We start from the raw sequence: 24,416 nt of genomic DNA on the forward strand, positions 1-24,416 counted from the left end.
GACTCTTTTATTTTATTTTATTTTATTTTTGAGATGGAGTCTTACTCTGTCGCCCAGGCTGGAGTGCAGTGGCATCAGCTTGGCTCACTGCAACTTCCACCTCCCGGGTTCAAGTTATTCTCCTGCCTCAGCCTCCTGAGTAGCTGGGATTACAGGTACCCACCACCACACCCGGCTAGCTTTTGTATTTTTAGTAGAGATGGGGTTTCACCATGTTGGCCAGGCTGATCTTGAACTCCTGACCTAAGGTGATCCACCCGCCTAGGCCTCCCAAAATGTTGGGATGACAGATGTGAGCCACCACACCCAGCCCAAAAGCTTTGTGTTTTTAAAGATATTAGACATGTTTCTTGTTTTTTGAAAAAATCTTAATAATGTAGGAGAATAAAAGAAATGTTTTTCCAAAAAAGAGAAATCATTGTGATTATTTTACCTTATTGGAATATTGGATAATATAGCCCACTTCATTAATCATCAAACATGCTATGGATTTTCCATTTTTATAGGATTTGTCTCAATTGAGGTAATACTGGTAATTCTTGTACTCCATCTGAAGATGAAAAATGTAGGCCAAAATCATAGACCATGCATAGAAGCTGGATAATGAAGAGAGCTGTGGAGGAACATGTAGACACACACACACTGACACACATATATTTAGAGTATAAACACATATACTTTTTAAAGTTTATTTGGAACGTTTTAAAGCAAAAGCCAGCCACCCCCCCTCCTCCCGGAGTAGGCAGGCCCCGCCCCTCTCCCCAAGTGGGCGGGGACAGCAGTTGCATGGGCAGCTTTCCTTGTGATGCCACAGGTTCCTCTGGCCTCAGGGCTGCTTGGCCACGCCTCCTTTCCCTTTCATCTTTCTCATTGACCAATGGGCTTGGAGAATTAAGGCCACGCCCCCATTCTGCATTCTAGTGGGGCCCTGGTTACGCCTCCTCTGGCTCAGTCACACAGCCGCCTGGTAGGTGACTGGAGGTGTTCGCTGATGTGGCCCCAACCCTGCCTCCCTCCCCACCCCATGATGTTAGAAGAGACTCAACAGAGTCAATTGGCAGCAGCCAAGAAAAAGGTAAGACACAACAGGTCATGGCCCCCCAACCTAGCCAGAAATCCCCTCCGATGACAAGACCACTGCCAGAGTACATACCACTCCTGAGGCACACTGAGCTGGGCACCTCTGGTCTCCCCCCACCAAAGTCTTATCAGTCAGCCCTGACCCCTCAGCAAGCAGCCCAGCCTCTACCCTGGCCAGTCGCCCCATGGTGACTTTTGGTAGGTGACTCGTGGGGCTCCCTGCTCCATACTCGCCCCTCACATCCTGCTGCCCCAAGCCCAACCTCCCTGGGTTCTTTGGGCTCAGCTGTCCGAGGACCTGGGTCCCCCAGCCCCAGTTCCCCACCACCGCCAGTCATCCTCGGGTGATTTTGGGCTGCTGACTCCTGGGTTTTCCTGCTACAGACTGTACTCTCCCCTCCTGCTGACCCAAGCCTGACCTCCCTGGGCTCTTTGGACTGGCATCTCCAAGGACCTGGGCACCAGCCCTACGTCCCACTCCCCCATCATGGATCAGCAACTCAGCCATTGTACTGATGTGGTTCCCCCCACCCCCAGGAGGAGTGGAATGTAGTGATGTCACAATTCCCCTAGGAACTGTCATTACTGCTTCAAGACTGGCCTAGGATCTTACAACCCAGTCCCCTAAGCATTCTCGCCCCATTTCTGGTTCCTCTGGCCACAGCACAAATTTCCAGCTGGAAGGGGAATGGGGACTATGGGACTTAGGAGCAACAGGTTTCAGGTTGCCTTACTCCCTTCGCATAGACATTGACTTTGTGAAAAGCCTACACTTCCCCTGTGAGCTCAAACGTTGACAGTATCTCTGGGTGGCAATGGGAGAATGGGTTTGGTTTGGTTCTCTCCCAGCCTTCTACTCTCCAGAGAGACTTTAACATATTTTTCTGAGTTCTCCACCTCATATTCTAATTCTCCACAGTTCTGGGACCAGACTGCCCTTCAGTCAGTGGTCTCTGAAGTGAGATTTGCTTATCTTCTGTGGAATAGATCTTGGGAAACTGAACTTGACAGCTTGAATCTTCCTCATATCATCTCAACTTGGGGTACTTTGAGTGCCACAGGATAAATGTGGGAGATCTTTCTGAAGCATCGGTTTCCCTTGATTATCTTGAGAGAGAAAAAACATTAATGTACTTAGGGATAACAGTCACATACGTTTCTAAGAGTATACCAGACTTCTCTCTGAAATGAGACTTGGGTTGTCCTTTTTCTGATAAAGTCCCAGATTTAACAAAAAAGCTGCCTTCTGCCATGAGGACACATGGATATAAAAGTTTGAGAGGTCCTGGTGCACTTCTTCACACTTACAGACGTGTGAGGATATATGACTCCAAACCACACAGTGTGCAGTTCCTGCCTACTTAATGTTTAGTTTTCTACCTCTGGCTCTGATTTTGGTCTCTGGCAGCTGCTGATTCGTGGCAAAACCCCAGAGCTTGGAGTCAGAAGACTGAGTTTAAGTTCCATTATTGCCCACCTTCTCTTTTTTTTAGCCATAATATCCATCCCTCTCAATCAGTAAGTGATTGTGAAAACACCTTGTACAGTTGTTGGTGGCATTAAGTCAGATGGTGTATAAGAGTATTTTGAAAAACTGTAAAGGGGGATGTGGCTGTAGGGACTGGTAGTTCTCATGAGTATTACTGCTCTTCTTTCCCATAGCTAAAAGAATATCAGCAGAGGAACAGCCCTGGTGTTCCGCAAGGAGCGAAGACAAAAAAGAAGAAAACTGGCAGTAGCCCTGAGACAGCCACTTCTGGTGGTTGCCACTCACCTGGGGCTGTGAGTCTTGGCTGGCCAGGCTCCTGGGGACAGGGGGCCCAAGGGGGCGGTAGAGGGTAATTGTTAAGATTGCTGGGTACTGGTTAAGAATTCTGGGTTTGAATCCTGCCTCTCCATTGGCTAGGGATCTGATTTATGGCAAGTTGCGTGAGTTCTTTGGGCCTCTTTTCACATCTATAAAGTAGGGGTAGTGTTGTTTGATTTTCATTTCTGAAGTTCAAATGATATTCCATATTGTAGTTGTTTTTATGTTAATCCCTAGTACATGTCCTGCTGTGAACACCCAGGATACCCCGGAAATGGTCATTGCTGTTTGATTTTCCTGATCCCCAGTCTCAAGGGGGAGCTGGGCCAATGAGTACAGCCACTTGCTATCAAGCTGTCCCTTTAGGAGTCACAGAAGGGGGCTCAGGGTGTGGTGAGGAGAGCCCCAGGCACTAGGCATAAGAGAAGATCTAACTTGCCACCAGCTTGCTGGGTGACCACAGAAAAATCACTTCTTACCCTGGGCCTCAGTTTTCTCCATTGTAAGATGACACTGGATAAGATCAGTGTCTTTCAAACTTGTTTTTTAGCTGGAGCCCCCTTAGTTCAAGTGAACCCTTAGTCAGGAGTCTGGTTTTTTAATAGAGGTGGAGGTCTGGAGCTCTACCAGATTCATCGTCCACATCCTGGGCCTGAGGAGAGGGGTCCAGTGAGCATATTAAGAGCTGTGTTGGTCAGGTGACTCCACCCTGTGACTGCATCGCTCAGGGAACATTTCCATCTATTTGTTCCTGCCCCTGGCAAGGCAGCAGGTGGCCGTTTGGAAGAATGGCACAGGCCATGGTTTCAATCTCCTCTGCTCTTCCTCAGCGTTTTATTTTCCTGAAACCACATCTTCCTCCTACCCTGACTTTTTTGTTTCTCTCTAAGCCACTTCTGTCTTTCTCCCCCTGCCCTTGTTTTTCCCTTGTCCCCTCCTATAGATTCAGGACATTCTGAAGGTGATGGTGTCCAACTTTAACCATTCCAGTGGGGTAGCGCTCCCCCATTGCACAAGTGGAAGGTGAGGCAGTGCCGAGACCCCTCTCTGGCTTGCTCTCTCCAGCTGTGCATGCCCCTGAGGCTTCTCTGGTTTCGGGGATACTTTGCCTCTGCCTTGTTTTATGTTGCTGCCGTTAACCTTCATCCTGTTTATGTCTGCTTCTTCACCTGCTTGATCGATTGGGTTTTTTCCTTCCCCGCATCTTTTATCATCTTGGAAATGGTGAGACCTTACAGTTTAAAAGTAACTTGGGAATAACATACAGAGCAGGCATGTGCGATTTGGGGATTTTTTTTTTTTTTTTTTTTTTTTTTCGAGACAGTCTCACTGTGTCACCCAGACTGGAGTGCAGTGGTGCGATCTCAGCTCACTACAACATCTGCCTCCCAGGTTCAAGTGATTCTCTTGCCTTAGCCTCCTTAGTAACCGGGATTACAGGCACCTGTCACCACGCCCGGCTAATCTTTGTATTTTTATTAGAGACGCGATTTAACCATGTCAGCCATGCTGGTCTTGAACTCCTGACCTCCAGTGATCCACCTGCCTCAGCCTCCCAAAGTGCTGGGACTACGTTCGTGAGCCACTGTGCCCGGCCCCTTTGCTGTTTTTATACTTTCTCTATATCCATAACTGTTTCCCTGTAAGTTTTTTTTTTTTTTTAATTTCTCTTTTTTATTACTCCTGCATTATCTGCTACCTTGAAGGATCTGAAGGTAAGAGGCCCTGAGCCAAGGTGCAGTGACCCTGCAGGCCAGCCCTCCAACCTCCTCTCACAGTGGGGGCTGGGTGCCCCTCTGCCAGCTGAGACAGCCCACACACACCCCAGCCCTAATGATTGTTCTCTCTACCTCTTCCCACAATCCTCCTCCAACTCCTCCTCTCTGCATGCGCCTCAGAGCTGGAACCAAGAACTGGAAGTAGCTCTGGACTCAAGCTCCACAACAATCAATCAACTCTATGAAAACATAGAATCACTGGTAAGAGTCCAGTGGGGTCCCGTGATTCCACGCTGCCAATCCTGGGCTTTAGTTTCCCCTTGGGGCTCTGAAGAAAGGGGCTGGGTCCCCTGGGGCCAAGGGCAAATGGGGAGCTGGAGCACCCAGGCCTCACCTGGAGGGACCCCAGAGCAAGGAGCATGCAGCATGGCTCTTCTGTCACTGCCCTCTTTGCCGACTCTCTCTTCTCCAGACACCCCTGCTCCGGTCCTTGCCACACATGCCCTGGGGTTGTCACCTCTCAGGGAAGCACTAGCCTGATGGTTTGTCAGGGGCCCTGTATTTCTGCCGTGACTCAGTCCCTAATTTGCTCTTTGAGTCTGGACAAGCCACCTCTCCTCCTTGCGCTGGTGTTTCCGAAGGAGGTAGAGCATCAAAGGTCTCGGATAGCTCTGAGATTCTGAGATTTAAAGGCTCCTAGAATGGAAACCTGAGGGCCAAGGGCTCCTGTCTGTCCTTTTCCATTCTATATCTGCTGTGAAGAACTGTACCTGGCTTGTACGTGCTCAGTAAATGTTTGTTGAATGAACGCACCTTCCTCAATCACAAGCTGGCAGAAGGGTGGGCCTTTCTCAGACTCCGTCTCTAGAGGTTTATGTTACTGTCCTTTGGAGAGAATCCAGATTCAGACTTTGAGTTCTGTGGCTGTGGGCAAAAACCAACAAAGACCCAAATCCTCTGTCCTTGCGAGCTTGAGGACAGTTGACCAGTTCATGTTGCCATTGGGTCTGAGAATGTTGTCTTTAAAATTCATTCCTGGCCCCTGCCTACCGCTTCCTGGGGGATAGAGTTGAGGGGGCCACCTCAGTCACCTGAATTTGACTGTCCCCACAGAAACAACAGAAGAAACAAGTGGAACATCAGCTGGAAGAAGTAATGTGATTTCTTTGTTTGCTCACAACATGACTGCTGGGTTTGGGGGTCACTCGGATGTAGAGGCACCAGTCTAGTCTCGCCCACTCCCAGCCTGGGGAAGAAGGCACATCCCTCAGATTCCACCACATCTCCACAGGGTCCCTGATAACCTGGTCCCATGGGGGGCCCTGTGCTGGGGCATTGGTGGCATTCTGGCGGCACATCTCTTGCTGTGCCATCTCTGCCTCCCCATGGTAACAGCTCTGTCTTCCTCTTCCTATAGGAAAAGAAAGCAAACAATGAAATACACGAAGCACAAACGGAGCAGTTAGAGGTGAGTGGAGGGTGGGGAGTTTTCTCCTGTCCTCCAGAGAATGTTTCTTTCCTTTCAGCACTTGCTTGGCTTTTCTCCCAAACATTCCATTTCAGACAATCAACATCCTCACGCTGGAAAAGGCAGACTTGAAGACCACCCTTTACCATACTAAATGTGCCGCCAGACACTTCGAAGGTGGGAATCTGGGCACCCTGTCATCCTTCAACCTGGCACTGTGGCAGGTCTTTAGGGGGAGTCCTTTGGGCCCCATCTCAACCTCTGTCATTACAGAAGAGTCCAAGGATCTGGCCGGCCGCCTGCAATACTCTTTACAGCGTATTCAAGAATTGGGGCGGGCTCTCTCTGCTGTGTCTACACAGCAGCAGGAAGAGGACAGGGTGAGTCCAACCAACTGCCCCATCCCCTGGCAGCCTGGCTTCCCAGATGGAGGAGAGAGTGTAAAGGTCCCTTCTGGAGGATGCAGTGTCCTGCCCAGAAGGCAGCATTCTCATTTCTAGCTGCTATTGTGTGTGGTTGTTAGAGACAGCCTGGGGCTGAGTCAGCTGCTATGGGTGAGTTGAGGGGCACTATGGGGAGTGAGCGCTGCACACACAGCTTGAAGGCCAAGTGCCTGCCCTGCCCTTACCTGGCTGTGGCCTTGGCCAAATCCTAGGTGGGATATTGGGTACTTGTACTGTGAAGGTACAGAAGAGTACCTTTAGTACGTTACCATTTCTGTAGAGAGAGGAAAGGGGTGTGTGTGTGTGTGTGTGTGTGTGTGTGTGTGTCTGTGTGTGTGTGTGTACATACTATGATAATATACATGAAACATGTCTGCAAGGGTTCGCAAAAAATTCCACAGGGTGGCTGGGAGACACTTTCATGGTGTACCTTCTGAGTTTTGGACTATGCGAATGTATCATCCTTTCAAAAAGTGAACAAAAGATTAATTTCCCCTTCCTTTCTGTGCCCCCACGCCCAGCAAGGAAAATGGGCTTAGAGAATCGGATAGACCTGTGTGTTCAAATCCCAGCTCTGTCTCAGTGATCTTAGGCAAGCACTTAACCTCGAACACTCCATGTTTTTCATCTACACAATAGAGGTAATCCTGGTAACTGTCTCATATGGTGGTTGTGAGGATTACATGGGATTGCTAGTATGGAACCTGGTGAAGCACTCCATAAAGGTTGAAACAGCAGTATTAATAACAGTAATAACAACAGCGATGTTATCTGATCTCTCTGGACCTCTGTTAGCCAGCTGTAAGTTCGATCTCTTTCCCTGTCCCTTCCAACTTTACTGAGTTCTTTTAAAAACCAGGCCACGGGCTTGGAAATGCCTTGATCTTTACTGATCGAGTTGTACATTGAGCCTAGCCCTAGCCCTTTAAGGGGCACTGCCCGGGCTCCCCAGATCAAAACTTCTCACTCTTCACCATCCAGTCCTCAAGCCGCAGTGAAGCAGTCCTCCAGCGGCAGTTATGGCAGACCAGAAAGGAGCGGGCGCTGCTGAACGCACACGTGACACGGGTGAGGCTTTGCAGAGGGAGGGATGTGGAGGGAAGATGATCCCAGCTGACCAGGAGCAGGTGAGGACCAGTGACAGCCCTTCCTCACTTCTGTGGCCATTCTTGCAGGTGACAGAGTCACTTAAACAAGTCCAGCTAGAGAGAGATGAATATGCTCAACATATAAAAGGAGAGAGGGCCCGGTGGCAGGAGAGGATTCGGAAAATGTTAATGGAGGTGAGACCTGACCCTTCAGCCCCCACCTTAGATAGGTCACTGGATCTTTCTGGGCATCTGTAAAATGGGAAGAGGATAGCTAGAGGTGGTCATGGGACTGGGCTTTGTGGAGGTGGGGGCAGAGAGGGAGATGGTAGCCTGTCCAGCCACCAGCCCCTCTCTCCAGGGCCCTTTCCCCCTGTGCTTTGGGCAGGCTCACGCATTGAAGGAGGAGAAGAAGCGTGACATACATCGGATACAGGAGCTGGAGAGGAGCTTCTCCGAACTCAAACACCAGATAGGTAAGATGGGGCTGGTGTGACCTGAGAGCAGGACTGGCATCAGAGGGCTGTGGGGTGGCTTAGAGTGCCCCAGGGAGGTGGGTGGATGGAAAGGCTTTGAGGCAGAGGGAAAGAGGTCTGTGCCAGCAGCTGGCAAGTCTTGTCATCTCCATGAGCCTCAGGGTCCCCGTCAGCTAAGAGCGAGGAGTGCCCATTGTCAGCCACCCACAGTGCTCTCTAGCTGACATGGCTTGGAAATTGGCTACCATCGGGTGCGAGGAATCATTAGCAGTGAGGCCAAGTTTGGGAAGCCTGAGAGGAGCTGTATCAAAAGGAGGGCTTTTTCTTTGAGGGGGGATGGTGGGTGGGGAATCCAGAGTCCCTTATTGTCTGCTTCATTTCTCAGCTGAGCCCCCGTCCCCGGTGGACCCAGCAGGGACATCTGAGGTGGAACAGCTACAAGATGAGGCCAAACACCTGAGGAAGGAGGTGGAAAGTCTGGAGGGAAAGCTCCAATTCCAGATGGAAAACAATCAGGCCTTGAGTCTCCTGAGCAAGCAACAAAAGGAGAGGCTCCAGGAGCAGGAGGAGAGGCTCCGAGAGCAGCAGGAGAGGCTTCAAAAGCAGGAGGAGAGGAGGTTGCGGGAGGAGGAGAGACTATGTGAGCAAAAGGAGAGGCTTCGGGAGAAGCAGAAGAGGCTGGGGGAACAGGGTGAGAGGCTACGGAAGCAGGAGGAGAGGCTGCGAAAGGAGGAGGAGAGGCTACAAAAGCAGGAAGAGAGGCTGTGGGAGAAGGAGGAGAGGCTACGAAAACAGGAGAAGAGGCTGCAAATGCAGGAGGAGAGGCTCGCGCTCTCCCAGAACCACAAGTTCAACAAGCAGCTGGCCGAGCCACAGTGCAGCTTTGAGGATCTGGTGGGTTGCCCCACCTGGGGAGCCCTCATCCCTAGCCCTCCAGGTCTTTGTTTCCCCATCTGTAAAATGAGGCAGTGTAGCCCTCACATGACATGGTACTTCTAAAGGCATCTGTGAGCCAGAGCTCATCAGGCCCTGCTCTGATGGCTGTAGGGGATAGGGGATGATTTTTCTAACCTACTTCCACCCTTTCCGGTGACATGGGAGGCAGACACCAAGTTCTGGGGTCTCCAGCTGCAGTGGATGGCCACTGATTGCTTCTCTCTGTCCAGAACAACAAGAACAAAAGCGCACTGCAGTTGGAGCAGCAAGTAAAGGAGCTGCAGGAGAAGCTGAGCAAGGTGAGGGAGATGGTAACCTCTGCCCCATCCAAGAAGGGCTGGGAGGCAGGCACCAGCCTCTCGGGAGGGGAGGTGCCAGGCCAAAGGCAGCTCCAGCTGGGGGGCAGGTGACCCTAGCACCTTCCAGGGCAGCTCCATGACTGTTTCTTGCTTCCTACCCTCTGACTTTTAGAGGTGGGTAGCCCTGGGCTCCTCCCAGGTCTGGACATCATCTTCCCAGCTAGAGGCATGGATTCCCCCAATCATAGGGGTGGAGACAGTGGTATAAGAGGGTCCTTATGCCAGGCACAGTGGCTCCTGCCTGCAATCCCAGCACTTTGGGATGCTGAGGCAGGAGAATCACTTGAAGTCAGGAGTTTGAGACCAGCCTGACCAACATGGCGAAACCTCATCTCTACTAAAATTATAACAACAACAAAAAATTAGCCCGGCATGGTGGCACATGCCTGTAATCCCAGCTACTCAGGAGACTGAGGCAGGAGAATCTCTTGAGCCTGGGAGGTGGAGGTTGCAGTGAGCTGAGATTGCACCACTGCACTCCAGTATGGGCCACATGGTGACACTGTCTCAAAACAAAAGAAAAAAGCCTCCTTAGATTCAAACTGGATTCCGGCCTCGGTTCCACTGGTCACCATTCAACTACTTTTCATCTCTAAGTCTCTGTTTCTTTAGCTTCAAAAGGAAGTTAGCATTTTTCTTATGGAGGTGCTGGGGATTAAATGAGAGAACACATGGAAAGCATTAGGCGTGTAGCACACTTAGCAGATGGTGATTGGCTCCCTCAGCTTTTCCACCAGTCCGTGGTCTACAGTTTAAATGGTGGGAAGAAGGACAGGAGATTTGAGGCTGGGGAAGGAGGCATGGGGTTCTAGGCAAGAGGGGAAGTCTCTTAGGCCTGGAGCAAGGGGGCCAGGGTCCCAGGCAGGTGACAGAGCCCCACCGTGCCCTCGCTACCCTGTTAACGGGCCCAGAATCTGGAAGCCAACCACCACATGCCCTCACGCCCAGGGTCTTCCTGCAGACACAGCTGAAGAGCCAAGAGTCTCAGAGTCTGCAGCAGCAGCAGTGAGACTAGTACCGGGGTCACCTGCAACAGTACGTGGTCACCCATTAGCAGCTGACCTCTGAGAAGGAGGCGCCGCACAGGCAGTTACTGCTGCAGACCCAGCTCGTGGACCAGCTGCAGCAGCAGGAAGCTCAGGGCAAAGCGGTGGCTGAGATGGCCTGCCAAAAGTTGCAGGAGACCCAGGAGAGGGAGTCGCTGAGGACAGGGTCCCGAGGGGGACGACCTGGCAACCTCTGTGCCTTCTCAGTCTGTTTTCCATTCTCTTAGGAGTGCCTAGAAGCTGCCAGCCAGCAGAACCAACAGCTGGAGACCCAGTCGAGTCTCATGGCTCTCCCTGGACAAGGTACAGGAGACCACTCAGAGGAAGAGGAGAGAGCCCCAGGAGGAAGGGGGGACTGTTAGCAGCATAGGATTGAGGGGTTGGAAGAGACCTTTAGAACAGCTGGTTGTTATGCCAACCAGGTGTCTGCACTAAGTTCGGCATCAATATGATGACCTCCTGGGAGCAGGGGGCCACCAGATTGCCTAAGGATGAGTGAACTGGCCCAGATCAGAAAGGGAGCAGGTCAGAACTCCCGCACCAACCGGTAGTGTGACTGTGCCTGGGCAATATAGAAGATCTTGGATCTTATAGGAAAAATAAAGAACAGCAGCTCATTCCCCTCTGGGGAGGGGCTGGCTCAGGGTTACACAGTGAGGGTGGGGACAGAGGTGGGCCCACAGTACTTCCCTTGTTGGGTTTTCTGAGGACCCCTCTGGCCATCTCCCCACAGGAGATGGAGGAGGACATCTAGACACTGAGGAGGAGAGGGTGCCTCGGCCTATGCCGAGTGTCCCAGAAGACCTGGAGAGCCGGGAAGCCGCGGTGAGTCTGACTTTCCCTGCCCCCGCTTTGCCACCTTCCTCTGTGGTCCCTCCCAGACCCCCTTATGCTCTTGCTTTCCCCGCCTTCTGATTTCTCTGGACCTTCACCCCTTCTGGGAGCCAGTGGTCAGCCACCACTTCACCCGTGACCAACAGGTGCACTCTCTGAGGCCCCAAGGGAAGGGGCTGTGCTCCACCTCCCTGCCCCATTTGTTGTGTGTATGCCCCTACAAGAATACTCACCTCTTGCCTTCAAGTGGCATTTTTCACCTCCGCTGGCACCAGTTCCCAGGAGGAGCAGGCACGGCTATGTGGGCAGCGGAAGGTGTGAAGGCTGTGCTGCCTGCACCTGGCTCACCTGGTGGCCTTGGCCTGGAAGCAGCCAGAGGCAGAGGCCCCGGCCCCAGGGACTGGGGGTGAGTTTGTGTGTGGGGAGAGCTACCGGGCCCTGTAGGAGGCCATGGAGAAGGTGAAGGTGAGTGAGTCCTGGCATGGGCCAAGAAAAGTGGGGGCGGGGCAGGACAGGTCACTCCCGTGATGTGACCCTATTATTTTGGCTCCAGAGTGGCTTTATGGACCTCCCGAGGGAGAAGGTGGACGGGAAGCAGCAGGTGGAGAAACGAGAGCTTGGATTCATCCAGCTCTCTGGAGTGACAGATGGCATGAGTAAGCAGGAGGCCAGGGCACAGGCATGGGGAGCTGCAGGGCCTTCAGAGGGGCCCCAGTGTCTGAGCCGTGTCCTCTCACAGGAGAGCACATCACGGTACATGAGAGCCAGGGGGCAGGGCCAAACACGCAGCGCAAGGAGGAGGAAGCCAGCAGGCTGGCCCAGAAGGAGGAGGAGATGAAGGTAGAGGGTGTGCAACATCTCTGCGGGGTTGGGGGTGAGGGTGGGTGCTGTCGCCGGCTCAGGCGTGGCAATTGAGCACCCCTCCCTTCAGGTGAAGCTGCTGGAGCTGCAAGATATGGTGTTGCCGGTTGTGGGCGACCACGAGGGGCATGACAGATTCCTCCCTGCTGCCCAGAACCCTCTTGATGCGCCTGCTCCAGGGACCCCAGCCCCCCAGGAACTTGCAGCTGCAGAGGAGCAGAGTGGTGAGTAGAGCCCTCAGGCGGGGTGGGCAGGCCGCAGCAGGGGAGGCTCGCAGTGTACTCAGAGCCCCGCCTCCCTCTCTCCTAAGATTTTCAGGACAGCGTGGAGCCTGCACCGGGACAGGCCAGGGAGGGTTCTCCCCATGACAACCCCACTGCACAGAAGACCCTGCAGCTGCTTCCTGTAACGCAGGACACCCAGGAGCACCCAGGCTTGGCCACCAAACCCTGCGTGCCATTCTTTTACCGGGCAGCCGAGAACAGAGAGATAAACATCATCATTATCTGAGAGCTGGTCAAGAAATTTTAAAAAAACAACAACAAAAAGTTATGGGGTTAATCCCCTACACAGTTCATCTACTTCATTGGAATGTTAGAGCCCCTCATGTTTGTGTTTCTAATTTACAGATTAAATTTATTTCTGAAAAGTAAGGGAGAGTGGGTCTTTCCCTGATGTTCACTCTGGCATCCGTCAGCATTTTTGTTTTTAATTGATAATTGTAGGTCATTAGCTCGCATATCGAGTTTGCCCTTACATGGTGGGAGTTCAAACTCACAAAGACCCACTATTTGCACAAAACTATTCTTACTGGTTCGGAATAGGCTGCCCTGCTTTTTAAATGTTATTGCAGCATGTATATTCATTACAGAATTCAGATAAAATCTGCTTATGTTCTGCTGTTATGTTTCATCGATTCCCAATCACAGTGAGCTCTTCATTAGCTCAATATGTGGTTTGCCCTCAAGTGCGCACTGTTGATTACTTTGTAATACGCCACTGTGAGTACCGACATTTAGAGTTGTTTAAAGGCCGAGAACTGGAAACAGCTTTTCCCCTATTTTCTGTGTATTGGGGATGGGAGTAGTAACATTTTGGGGAGCTTTTTAAATCTCACAGAAGAGGAAAGTGGCCTGCTCTGGCCGGTGTGTGCAGGATAGAGTGTGTTTCATTTGTTCTGGTGCCAGGAATGAGCGCGGTACTATGGTAGTTCCCTTAGGATTTGTATGTGCTCTGGGATCATGAAGATATCGCAGCATGAGCTGCAGCAGTTGGACTCTTTCTCAATGACCTAAAAAGGGATTCTTCCTGAGGAATGAAAGGCTCCCATCATCGACTGTGGATGTGGAAAACCTTTTCTAGCTTAGAGCATTTATATCTACAATACATTTTAAAGTCAGAGTTCATGCTACCTGTTTTAATCACATGACTACATGTCCCAGTACACAAAAGGGCACTGCTTGGCATTCTTCTTAGTGTATTTAGTGAAGATCATAAGAAATCCTTTCAGAGTTTAAATGTCCCTGGAACAGGCATACAGGCTCTAGTCAAGAATGAATTCGAGTGAAGGAAAGCTGTGTGACACCTGGCATTCCTCTATGTTCACGGAGCTTCTTTGAGGCTAGAAGACTGATTTTACCATCTAGACCTCTCTGGCTAATACCTATTCTTCAGCCACATTGATTAATCTGACATAGGAATTTACTTCTTTTCCTTGAATGGAAAACACTTTAAAAATAATAACAACCATTTAATAAACTAATACATGTGAGAGTATTCGTTGAAACAAAAAGCAGTTTTAGTGGACAATGTTATACTACATTTGAGAATCAAGGAGAAGTTTATGCAACTTAAAATATTTACAAACTGCAATGCAATCTACTGTTTGTGAATGTCAAAGTATTATGAGTAAAAGTATCTATACAATCACAGAGTTATATTTCCTCACAAAGTTCTTTACGAAGAGTGAAATATGTTTTTATACCTCTCGGTTTCAGTTAGAGGCATATTTTGTGCCATATTTATGTTACGTGCCTATACAGGATGAATGAATTATTTCAGTCATACGTTGCCTAAATCATAACTTCATGATGCTTGGGAAAGAATCAACAGTTAAAACTTCATGAAGTTCTAATGTCTGTGTTCCAAAATACGTCACAGTATTAGGATGTAGGGAGAGATGTATGTGCGCTCCCTGGGGTGTGCAATTCTAGTTACTAGACCATCTCCATTTTTAGCATTTGGCATCCTCATGATACTTTTATAAATATGACATTAATAGGAGAGCAATAATATGATTTTACAGATGAAATAACAGATTTGCCTGCATTCACTGAAAGAGTACAAATATTGGTCCTTCAACTGACTCTTCCAAATTGTATGAATTTATCAAGGTATTGGATAAACCCAGTTTCAGAATGATAAAGAAAAACTGTTAGACCAAATAGTGTGGCTAATTAACAGTGGTACAGTTTCTAAATACCGCTCTTTGTGTAGGAATTTTGTCCTATGTTTCAGAAAAAGCTAAAAAGAATGGAAATCCTATGACAATAACTTAAGTGTTTCTTCAAAGCATGCAGTCTTTGCAATACCTCATTCAGTCAAGTAATGTTCTCTTCCTCATTCAATATAAGGCAGCTTTCAATTTGCTTAGAAGGCAACATTAGAAGGTTAGAGATCATCAGAAATATAAAATTTGAAAATGTGAGTTCAACTGAATGAATTTGAATTTCTGTTAGAAGAATCAAAGTACCTATTTAAAGATTGCAATATATGGTCATTATTTTTAAAGTTTTTGATTAAACCTGATAGGTTTTCCAGAAATGAAAAAAAAAATCAGTTCTAAAACCAAAGCTGATATTTAGAAAATGTGAAAAGGTACATCAGCCCTATCCATAATATAGTTTCTCTAAAACTTTATCTTACAGAGTCACTTTAAAATAATATAACTATTCAAAAATATAACTGCTATCTTAATGTTTTGAAATAAGTTAAAGTATGTTAAAACGTGAATACTGTAGTTTAATAGAAAGAACCTGGGAGAAGGAAAAGTAGAGAAAGAAATGCCAATTCCAATGCCAAGCTTTATTTGCCGAGTTTTCTTAGAATGACTTTTACCAATTTGTGAATTTCTGTCAACAGAATGTATAATGGAAATACTGAAAGACTGTTGTCTAAAGTGCCATTATTGACTGCTACTGTGATGCTACTGTAATGCAATAAGTTAGGAAATTGTTGCAAAGTGCTGTTTTTGCCATAAAATTTTGTGTGTCTTGGAAACTATGGTGTTAAAGGTATTGAGACTGTGCAAATGCTGGGCACGCTTGGCATGAGATCACTGGATTTTATTTTTACAAAATTGTAACTATGCAAGTGTGTTTATTAGAAGAACACAAACCAAAGTTACAGGATAAAAAAGTTGTGGATGAAAAAGTTATGGGATAAACAATGTTGTGGAAAAGTTGTGGCAAAAAAAAAGTGTTGTGGAAAAAAAGTAGGATAACGTTTTATGACAAGTTTTTAAAAAAGTATTATGAAAAAGAAGTTATGGGATTAAAAAAAAAGTCATAGGATAAAAATAAATAAAAGCAGGCCCCTGTCAGCATAAGCCTGGAGAAGCGGGGCTGGAGTCTTCACCCCCACCGTGTCCCTATCACCCCTTCCCAGTCACCCCTTTACCATTAGGGTAGCAAGACAAGATCCCTGTCTAATGTGGGGCAGACAACCAGACCCTTTGCCACCTTGACCAGGGCTGAGTCCTTACATTCCTGGACGGTGATGTTTGTTATTGAAGAGCCAGAGGCTGGTGGAGTTGGTTTGTTTGGAGGAGGCCTGGGATGGCCTCCCTACTCTCACCAAAGCAACTTTTCCCTCAGGGGAGCTCCCGTCTTCTTATTTGGAGAGGCAGCTGAGGCAGGACAGTGGGGCTAAGTGTAGAGCAGATGAGGGCACGGGCTGCTGGGGTGACCCCCCTTCCCCAGTGTACATATAGTATCTGTGTAACATTTTGTATATTCCAGGGGTTAGGGCCACCCCCTGTATTGTACCTCATGAAGGTTGGAGCTGGCATATGGGGAGGAGGTTCTAGTCATTACTTATGGCTGGGAGACTTATTTATTGATAGCATAGGACAGAGGAAGGAGGTGGGGATGGGGTTGTGGCTCCCTGGTGATATGACTCCTGTTTATTTTGCTTTTCATTTTGGAATAAATGGATTTAGCCATACTGTTCAGCCTGGTGGGTTCCCGTTTCCCTCACTGGGTCCTAGAGTTTGTGCCACTGAATGAGGAGCCCCAGAGTGTCTGAGCATGTCCAGCTCAGCTGTTGGGGACCTTCCAGGCCTGTTACCTGTATGCTGCCTGGTGACACCTGGTGGATTTCATTGGGACTGCCATGGTGCCTATGGGGCACAGTGAGGCCCTGACAGCCAACAGGCTCAGAAGCCTGATCTACCGGTGGCCAAGAAGGCAGATACCAGCATTCAAGGGCACTGACTTCCATCCACCCCAGGCATCTTCCATTTTGTCCCCCTGCCTCCCTCTCCTGTCTGCGCCTGGTGGCCTGTTCTGTCTGTCCCTCAGTGCACCTCATGACCAGTTCTATCTGTCCCTCCAGAGTGCCGGCTGCCCCGCGGGCTCCCTCCAGGCTGAGTTCATCGCCCTGCACCCTAGTGACCAGAGCAGGCTTCACAGCACAAGTGCCACCTGAGCTCCAGGGGCTTTCCAAGAAAAGTGTCCCTTGGAAAGGGTGTGGCCTTTTCACCACTCCCAACAGCACCCTAGAAATGGCTTGGCCTCTTCCCTCCCCTGAGCTCCACAGAGAACACAGCCAGCAGAGGACACATTCCCTGTCATCCAGAAATGGGTTTGATTCTCAGCTGAGGGACAACAGGACTGGTGGAGACTTTCAGTCCACACGGCTGCCTGCACAGCAGCCCCATGTTTGGTGGGGGCTGGGAGGGATGGCGGAGGCTGGCTGGCCACAGGCTGCGCATGACAGGGAGGCTCACTGGAGGTGGTGCAATTTGGAGGGGAATGTCAGGGGAGAGCTTTCTCTTGTTGGACCACAAGATTCCACAAGGACAGCACGGTGACTGATTCCCAGCGCTAGAGGCAAGGCGGTCAGCCATGTGTAGGGGGGAGTGTGTGTGTGTGTGTGTGTGTGTGTGTGTGTATGTATATGTATGTATGTATTTATAGATATTTATAGAACAGGGCAGGGCATACCACAGAGTATTTATAGATATGTATAGAACAGGGCGGGGCATACCACGGAGTATTTATAGATATGTATAGAACAGGGCAGGGCATACCACAGAAGGGGCACAAGTGTTCAGCAACGGTCACACCTGGATGTGTCAGCTCACCACTACAACAGACTAAGTCACAGATGAAGGGGACTGGCTTTGGGCTGGGGAGCCACTGTCAAGTCACAGGACACCCGCCCAGGCAGGCTTGGAAAGGGAGGCCTCAGAGAAGAGGACTATCTGTTTAGAGGTCAAAGTGGGGCCTGGGGCTCTCAGGACAGGATGGATTTGTCTGACCCAATCGGCTGGCAGTTGGAGAAAAAGCAGAGAGAAAATGGGAGAGAGAAAAGTGAGCAGAGAGCTGGTGAGGCAAGCGCAGAGCAGGGGTGTGCTGCAGCAGCTGTGGAAGGGCTGGGGAGGGGAGGACACAGGTGCAGGTGTGGCAAGATTCCTGGAAAAGAGGGGCTCGAAGGGAAAGGGGAGGAAGATGGAGGGAGGAACCAGAGCTTCGCAGTTAGTGCCTGGGGACTGTGGTGGCTCTCCCCAGCCCACACACGCTGGCCTCTCCCATGACACCCAGGCAGTGCACCCACAATTCAGACCAATGCTAAGCCCCCTGGGGCTTCCCTCTTCTCTGGTCACCCTGTCTTCCAACCCACTGGCCCAGGGCCACCTCTAGCCTTGGCAAGCTCCACCCAACAGCCAACAGGCCTGATAGAGAAAGAACACTGCTTGACCCAGGATGGTGAACCTTAAAGGGATGGATGGCTGGAGTGAGTGCCATAGGCCCCTCTGGGTGGTCAGAAAGCCCAGAACCCTCTGAAAGGACCCTGGGGGAGGCAGGAAGGGCATATGCCACTGGCCATAGACTTATAAATCTAAGAGGGGAGCCTCAGCTGGTTGCAGGGTCTGCAGGTCACATAGGTGAGGCTGGGCCCTTCCTGCTGGGAAAAGCAGAAGAGGGAGAGTCTGTGACAGGGGAGGTGGGTGGGCTTGCTAGGCGGAGTTCAGCTGGGCCAGCAGGTACTGTGGTCCCCTTGGTTGAACAGCACAGTTGACCCCTAGGAGCAACAGGCCAAAGTGCCTTAGCCCGCTGGCTGGCAGTACTGCTTCAGTGGGGGCCAGGGACCCTGCCTTCAGTCACATGCTAGCAGCTATGATGGTACCTGGGAGGAAGGGACGGGGCCTGTGTGTTCCTGCCTGGCCTGTGAGGTGTGTTGTGGGATGACCACGTGTATGGGACTCTCGAGATTTTATCCTAGATCACCACTGGATTGCCGACAGATAGAGGAGGTGGGACCCTGACTATCACTGCTGCTCTGCAGTGGATTCGGCTCTCGGCACTCCCAGGCTGGGAGCTGGATCCCCTGCCCTGGCAGCATGACTCAGACTGCATGACAGGTATAGCGTGCCCAGGATGATGTTCCTAGGCCTCTGACCGCCTCAGTATCCAGCCCCACATACAGCCCCCTCCAAGTTCCCAGCCCCTGCACCATAAACCATGAGCTGTCTGTCCTCTCTAATGACTCCAGAGAGCACCCACACCTGCCAGCTTGGGAATGGAGCCTGTTCCAAGAGCCCACAGGCTCAGCCATGGAGGCTGGGGTCCTTTGGGGCTGTGGGGGCCAGCCCTGGTACCTGTATCCAGCTGGGATGCTCTGCACCTGCAGCCAGGAGTCATCCATGGGTCCCCGTGGGCATGTTGTTGTTGGTTGTGTTGATGTCGCTGATGATGCTGGGCACCTCCCTCAGCACGTGGTGCATGCACAGCATCTCGTTGCACCACTGTGCCTGCTCTGCCGACTCCTCCATCAGCATGTTCTTGTCTCCACGTGAGTGCAGGTTGGCCAGCAGATCCGAGAAGATGAACTCCTTGATCTTAGAGTGGGCAAAGAGGGAAGGAGGTTGGGACCTGATGTCTGTGTCACCCCGGCCACCCGGCCAGTCCCTGCTGGGACTGTGCACTGGACTTGGAGCTCCAAGTGTGGCTTTTCATATGCAGCTTCTACACCACTTAGACTCAAAGACCCACCTCCACACTGCCTTTTTTCACTCAGATGGGGACACTGAGGCCAAGAAGAAAAGTCACCTGTCCAAGGTCACAGATCTGGGAGGGGAGTCAGGACCTATCATGACACCAGGACACCTGTATACTCAGTTTTTATTTCTGGAGATAGGATCTCGCTCTGTCACCAGGCTGGAGTACAGTGGGTGAGATCACTGCTCACTGCAGCCTCAACCTCCTGGGCTCAAAGTGATCCTCCAATGTTAGCCTGTTGAGCAGCTAGGACTACAGGCACATGCCACCACCAGGCTCAGCTATTTTTTAAATGTTTTTGTAGAGACCAGGTCTCACTATGTTGCCCAGGCTGGTCTCAAACTCCGGGGCTCAAGTGATCCTTCTGCCTTGGCCTCCCAAAGTGCTGGGATTACAGGCATGGGCCACTGTGCCCAGTCCCACATTATAGTTCTATGGGACAGCTCTGGTCTTGACAATGCCCCTCTCCCTGGACCTGGTCCCATAGGGCTGGTTGGCTTCTTTGCCAGACCAGCATGGCCACCTGCATCCCCAGTGCCACAGGAGCCCCCTGCCCCCATGAGGCGGTGCATGCACGTTGTTGATCCTGAGGTGCATGGTGGTCTTGGGCACGAGACCAACCATGAGGTCCCACACGGTCTTGTTGACAGTGGCCACATAGGAATCCACCAGGCTCTGGGTGGTCTCCATTTGCTGCTCCAGCTGTGGGTCCATGGAGTGCATGAAGCTGTCAGAGCCATTCTCCTCGGCCTTGCTGGCCTGCCATGGAGAACACAAGGGCATCAGGGTGACCACGTCATGCAGCCAGGCTCCAGGCATCCCCAGGATCTCAGCCCCTCCAAGGGTACCTGGAACATTGAGGCACAGGGAGAAGCAACTGGCCAGAACACACACCCAGCTCCCCACACACTCTAAACGGTTTCACGTCTCTGCCTCTCAGGCCCCCAGGCCCCCTTCTATTCAGCCTTGTCTTAGTTCTGACTCTAGTACCCAGAATTTGCCTCCATTTCCCAATCCAGAAATTAGAAAAGAACATCTCCAGGTCCCTTGCTTGAAGACCTGGCCAGAGCTGGTGCCAGGCTGCAGACACCTGGCAGGAGGTGAGAAGGGCATACTCACTTTCCCCTTGTCCTGGGAGGCCCACGCACCAACATTGCCACCACCGCTGCCACCTGGGAGCACAGCCAAAGTAGACACACTCAGAGGAAAAGGGGAACGGTTGAGTGAACCTGGGACACTGCACCCCAACTTTAATGTGTTGATGAATTCAATTTGCTAATATTTTGTGGAGGATTTTTGCATCAATATTCATCAGTGATATTGGCCTGTAGTTCTCTGTTTTGGATGTATCTTTGGTTTTGGTATCAGGGTAATGCTGGCCTTGTAGAATGAGTTTGGAAGAGTTGGGTAAGGTCTCTAGTTTTGGAATAGTTTGGGTAAGGTTGGTAGGAGTTCTTCTTTAAATGTTTGGTAGAATTCAGCAGTGAAGCATCAGGTCCCAGACTTTTCTTTGCTGGTAGACTTTTTATTACTGCTCGACCTCATTATTTCTTATTGGTCTGTTCAGGTTTTGAATTTCATCATAGTTCAATCTTGGAAGGCTGGATGTGTCTAGAAATGTATCCATTTTTAGTAGGTTTTCCTATTTCTTTGCATACAGTTGCTTATAATAGCCGCTAGTGTTCCTGTGAATTTTTGGGGTATCAGTTGTAATGTTTCCTTTTTCCTCTTTGATTTTATTCACTTGGGTCTTCTTTTTGTCTTAGTCTTAGGCTAAAAGTTTGTCAATGTTGTTTATCTTTTCCAAAAACCAACTTTTCATTTCATTGATGCTTTTGATTGTTTTCTTCATTTCAACTCCATTTATTTCTTCTCTGATCTTTATTATTTCTCTTCTTCCACTAATTTTGGGTTTGCTTTGCTCTTGCTTTTCTATTTCTTTAAGATGCATTGTTAGGTTGCTTATTTGATGCTTTTCCACTTTTTAAAAGTAGGTGTTTATAGCCATAAAGTTCCTCTTAGTACTGCTTTTGTCGTATGCCATAGGTTCTGGTATGTTGTGTTTCCATTATAATTTAAGAAATGTTTCAACTTCCTTCTTAATTTCTTCACTGACCCACTGGTCATTCCAGAGCATATTATTTGATCTCCATGTATTTGTATAGTTTCCAACATTTCTCTTGTTACTAACTTCTAGTTTTATTCCACTGTGATCAGAGAAGATGTTTGATATTATTTCATTTTTTCTAATGTTTTAAGATGTGTCGCATGACTTAAGATATAGTCTATCTTTGAGAAGGATCCATGTGCTGAGGAAAAAAATATGCGTTCTGTAGCCCAAGGGAGAAGACACCCACCCCCACTCGGCTACAACATACAGTGCTCTGCTCAGGGATGTGGCAGTGGTGTGCTGTTGTTAAACAAGGGGCTCTCTGTCAGGGAGGGAACAGAAGTCTGAAGATCAGGCTTGTTTGGTGGAGGAAAAAGAGACTGCCGCTCAGGGCTGCTAAAATGTGTGTGGCAGAGTATCAGAAAGGATGGAGTTGCAGAGAAGGAGCCCCAGAAATCGTGCAGAGGTTGCTGCAGGTCCTTGGCCAAATCCCAAATGATGAATGTGTGGGTTGAGACTCTGCAAGGCCCAGCACAGAACAGCCGATGGGGAGCTGAAAACTAACCAGTGATTTCAGTGGTCACAGACTACTGGAGACACATCTGAATTCTGGCTCAGACAGAGTCTCCACTCTTGGAATCTCAGGTCTTGATGAATATCCCAGACATTCACAGGAGGGCATAGAAGGCCATGCCTTGGGATTAAGGAAGATTCCCTAGGAATAAGGGCAAAACTGAAAAACAGCTCACCCTAACAAAACCTAAAATGGAGCCTTGACACACATGATCAAGTTAACCCATCAGTAATTTAATTCCCTGCCAAAACAAAACTCAACACTAGAGTAGGATAACATAATCCACATCTTTACAATGAAGGTTCACAATGTCCCACAGATCAAGTAATACTTACTAAATGTGTGAAAAAGTGAGAAAATATATCCTAAAATTAAGAGAAAACCAGTCAATACGAACAGACCCACCGTGCATGGTGGCTCACGCCTGTAATCCCAGCACTTTGGGAGGCCAAGGCATTTAGGTCACTTGAGCTCAAGACTTTGAGACCAGCCTGAGCAACATGGCAAAACCCCATCTCTACTAAAAATTCAAAAATGAGTCGGGTGTGGTGGTGTGCAGGGGTCCATAACCACCGGGCTGTGGACTGTACCAGTCGGTGACCTGTTAGGAACCAGGCTGTGCAGCAGGAGGTGAGTGGTGGGCAGCGAGCGTTACTGCCTGAGCTCCGCCCCCCATCAGATCAGAAGGCGTTAGATTCTCATAGCAGTGTGAACCCTAACGTGAACTGCACATGCGAGGGATCTAGGCTTCACACTCTTTATGAGAATCTGATGCCTGATGCTCCGAAGTGGAACAGTTTCATACCATAACCACTGCCCCCGACCCCATCTGTGGAAAAATTGTCTTCCATGAAACCAGTGAGGACTGCTGGTAACACGTGCCTGTGGTCTCAGCTACTTGGAAGGCTGAGGTGGAAGGATGGCTTGAGCCTGGGAGGTGGAGGTTGCAATGAGCTGAGATCATGCCACTTCACTCCAGCCTGGACAACAGAGTGAGACCTTGTCTCAAGAAGAACACAAAAACAACAACGACAACAACAACAAAAAACAGAGCCAGGCACGGTGGCTCATATCTGTAATTCCAGCACTTTAGGAGGCTGAGGTGGATGGATCTCCTGAGGTCAGGGGTTCAAGACCATCCTTGCCAACATGGTAAAACCCTATCTCTACTAAAAATACAAAAATTAGCTGGGCATGGTAATATGCACCAATAGTTCCGTCTGCTCGGGAGGCTGAGGTAGGAGAATTGCTTGAACCTGGGAGGCCGAGGTTGTAATGAGCCCAGATGGTGCCATTGTACTCCAGCCTCTACAAGAGCAAAACTTCATTTAAAAAAAAGAAAAAAAAAAAGCAGACCCATAAATGGCTCACACATTGGAATTAGCAGGCAAGAGCTTTAAAGTAACTATATACATACTTTAAAGAATTTAGAGAAATATCAATACTTGGTGAAGATGGTTAAAAGAAAAATTAGAGAATTAATTTTTAGTATAAGTATGTCCTAAATATGCATGGTATGTACTTACTAAATAATTATTTGCTATCAGAAATCTAAATTTAACTGGGCATCCTATATTTTATCTGGCAGCTCTACCCCAAAGCCAAGCAGGAGAGAGTCCAGAGTCCTATCTTCCAGCAGGTGACCTAGCCTAGGACAGGGCCTGGCCAGGGGCAATTGTGCATTGGATGGGTTCGAGATGCCAGTCATTCAATGTGTCAAAGGTTTGCCAGACCTGCATACAATCAATATTATTTTTATTTAATATTTTTGTCTAAAGAAACTTTAAAAATTTTAACCTTTTATTTGGAAATATAGATTCAGAGGAAATTTCAAACATGGTACAGAGAGGTTTCATGGACTCCTCACTCAGTTTCCTCCAAAGGTTCTATTTTATATTAGTGTAGAACAATATCTAACAATGTCACATGTCTAGGTCTATGCCATTTTATCACATATGTAAACTCCCTTAACCACCACTGCAATCAAGATACACAACTGTTCCACCACCACGAAAATCCCCCTCCTGCTATTCCTCTGCACTCATTCCTGGCTCTTCCCCTCCATTATTCCTACTCCTGGCAACCACTAATCTGCTTTCTGTCTTTATAATCTTGTCACTTCAAGAACATTACATAATGCAAAAATTAGGCAGGCATGGTGGCACGAACTTGTAGTTCCAGCTACATGGAGGCTGAGGCAGGAGAATTGCTTGAACCTGGGAGGTGGAGGCTACAGTGATCCTGCCACTGCAGTCCAGCCTGAGAGACAGGGTGAGACTCTGTCTCAATGAATGAATGAATGAATGAATGAATGAATGAATGAATGAATGAAG

At 49.2% G+C, this 24,416-nt stretch overlaps 1 protein-coding gene and 1 pseudogene across 2 annotated transcripts; one reads left to right on the forward strand and one right to left on the reverse strand.

The window, feature by feature from the left end:
- The first annotated feature begins 869 nt into the window (after window positions 1-869).
- LOC123574553 (golgin subfamily A member 6C-like) lies at window positions 870-15,656 on the forward strand. 2 transcript variants are annotated; one of them, XM_065540461.2, is made up of 18 exons: window positions 870-1,075; window positions 2,743-2,862; window positions 4,786-4,866; window positions 5,719-5,757; window positions 6,023-6,073; window positions 6,169-6,250; window positions 6,347-6,453; window positions 7,498-7,584; window positions 7,692-7,799; window positions 7,993-8,080; window positions 8,466-8,974; window positions 9,247-9,315; window positions 10,649-10,724; window positions 11,155-11,246; window positions 11,809-11,911; window positions 11,995-12,095; window positions 12,187-12,340; window positions 12,427-15,656. In XM_065540461.2, the coding sequence occupies exons 1-18, from the start codon at window positions 992-994 to the stop codon at window positions 12,624-12,626; spliced, it is 2,151 nt and encodes a 716-aa protein (XP_065396533.1). In that variant the 5' UTR covers window positions 870-991; the 3' UTR covers window positions 12,627-15,656. The 2 variants fall into 2 exon arrangements, with proteins under 2 accessions (XP_065396533.1, XP_073887953.1); XM_074031852.1 differs by lacking the exons at window positions 870-1,075; window positions 2,743-2,862; window positions 4,786-4,866; ... (4 more) ...; window positions 11,809-11,911; window positions 11,995-12,095 and having other exon boundaries at window positions 7,113-7,584; window positions 12,427-15,548.
- LOC135969560 (uncharacterized) lies at window positions 6,577-7,422 on the reverse strand (annotated as a pseudogene).
- Window positions 15,657-24,416: the final 8,760 nt, after the last annotated feature.

Source organism: Macaca fascicularis, chromosome 2 (assembly GCF_037993035.2).
Source record: "Macaca fascicularis isolate 582-1 chromosome 2, T2T-MFA8v1.1".
Lineage (NCBI taxonomy): Eukaryota > Metazoa > Chordata > Mammalia > Primates > Cercopithecidae > Macaca > Macaca fascicularis.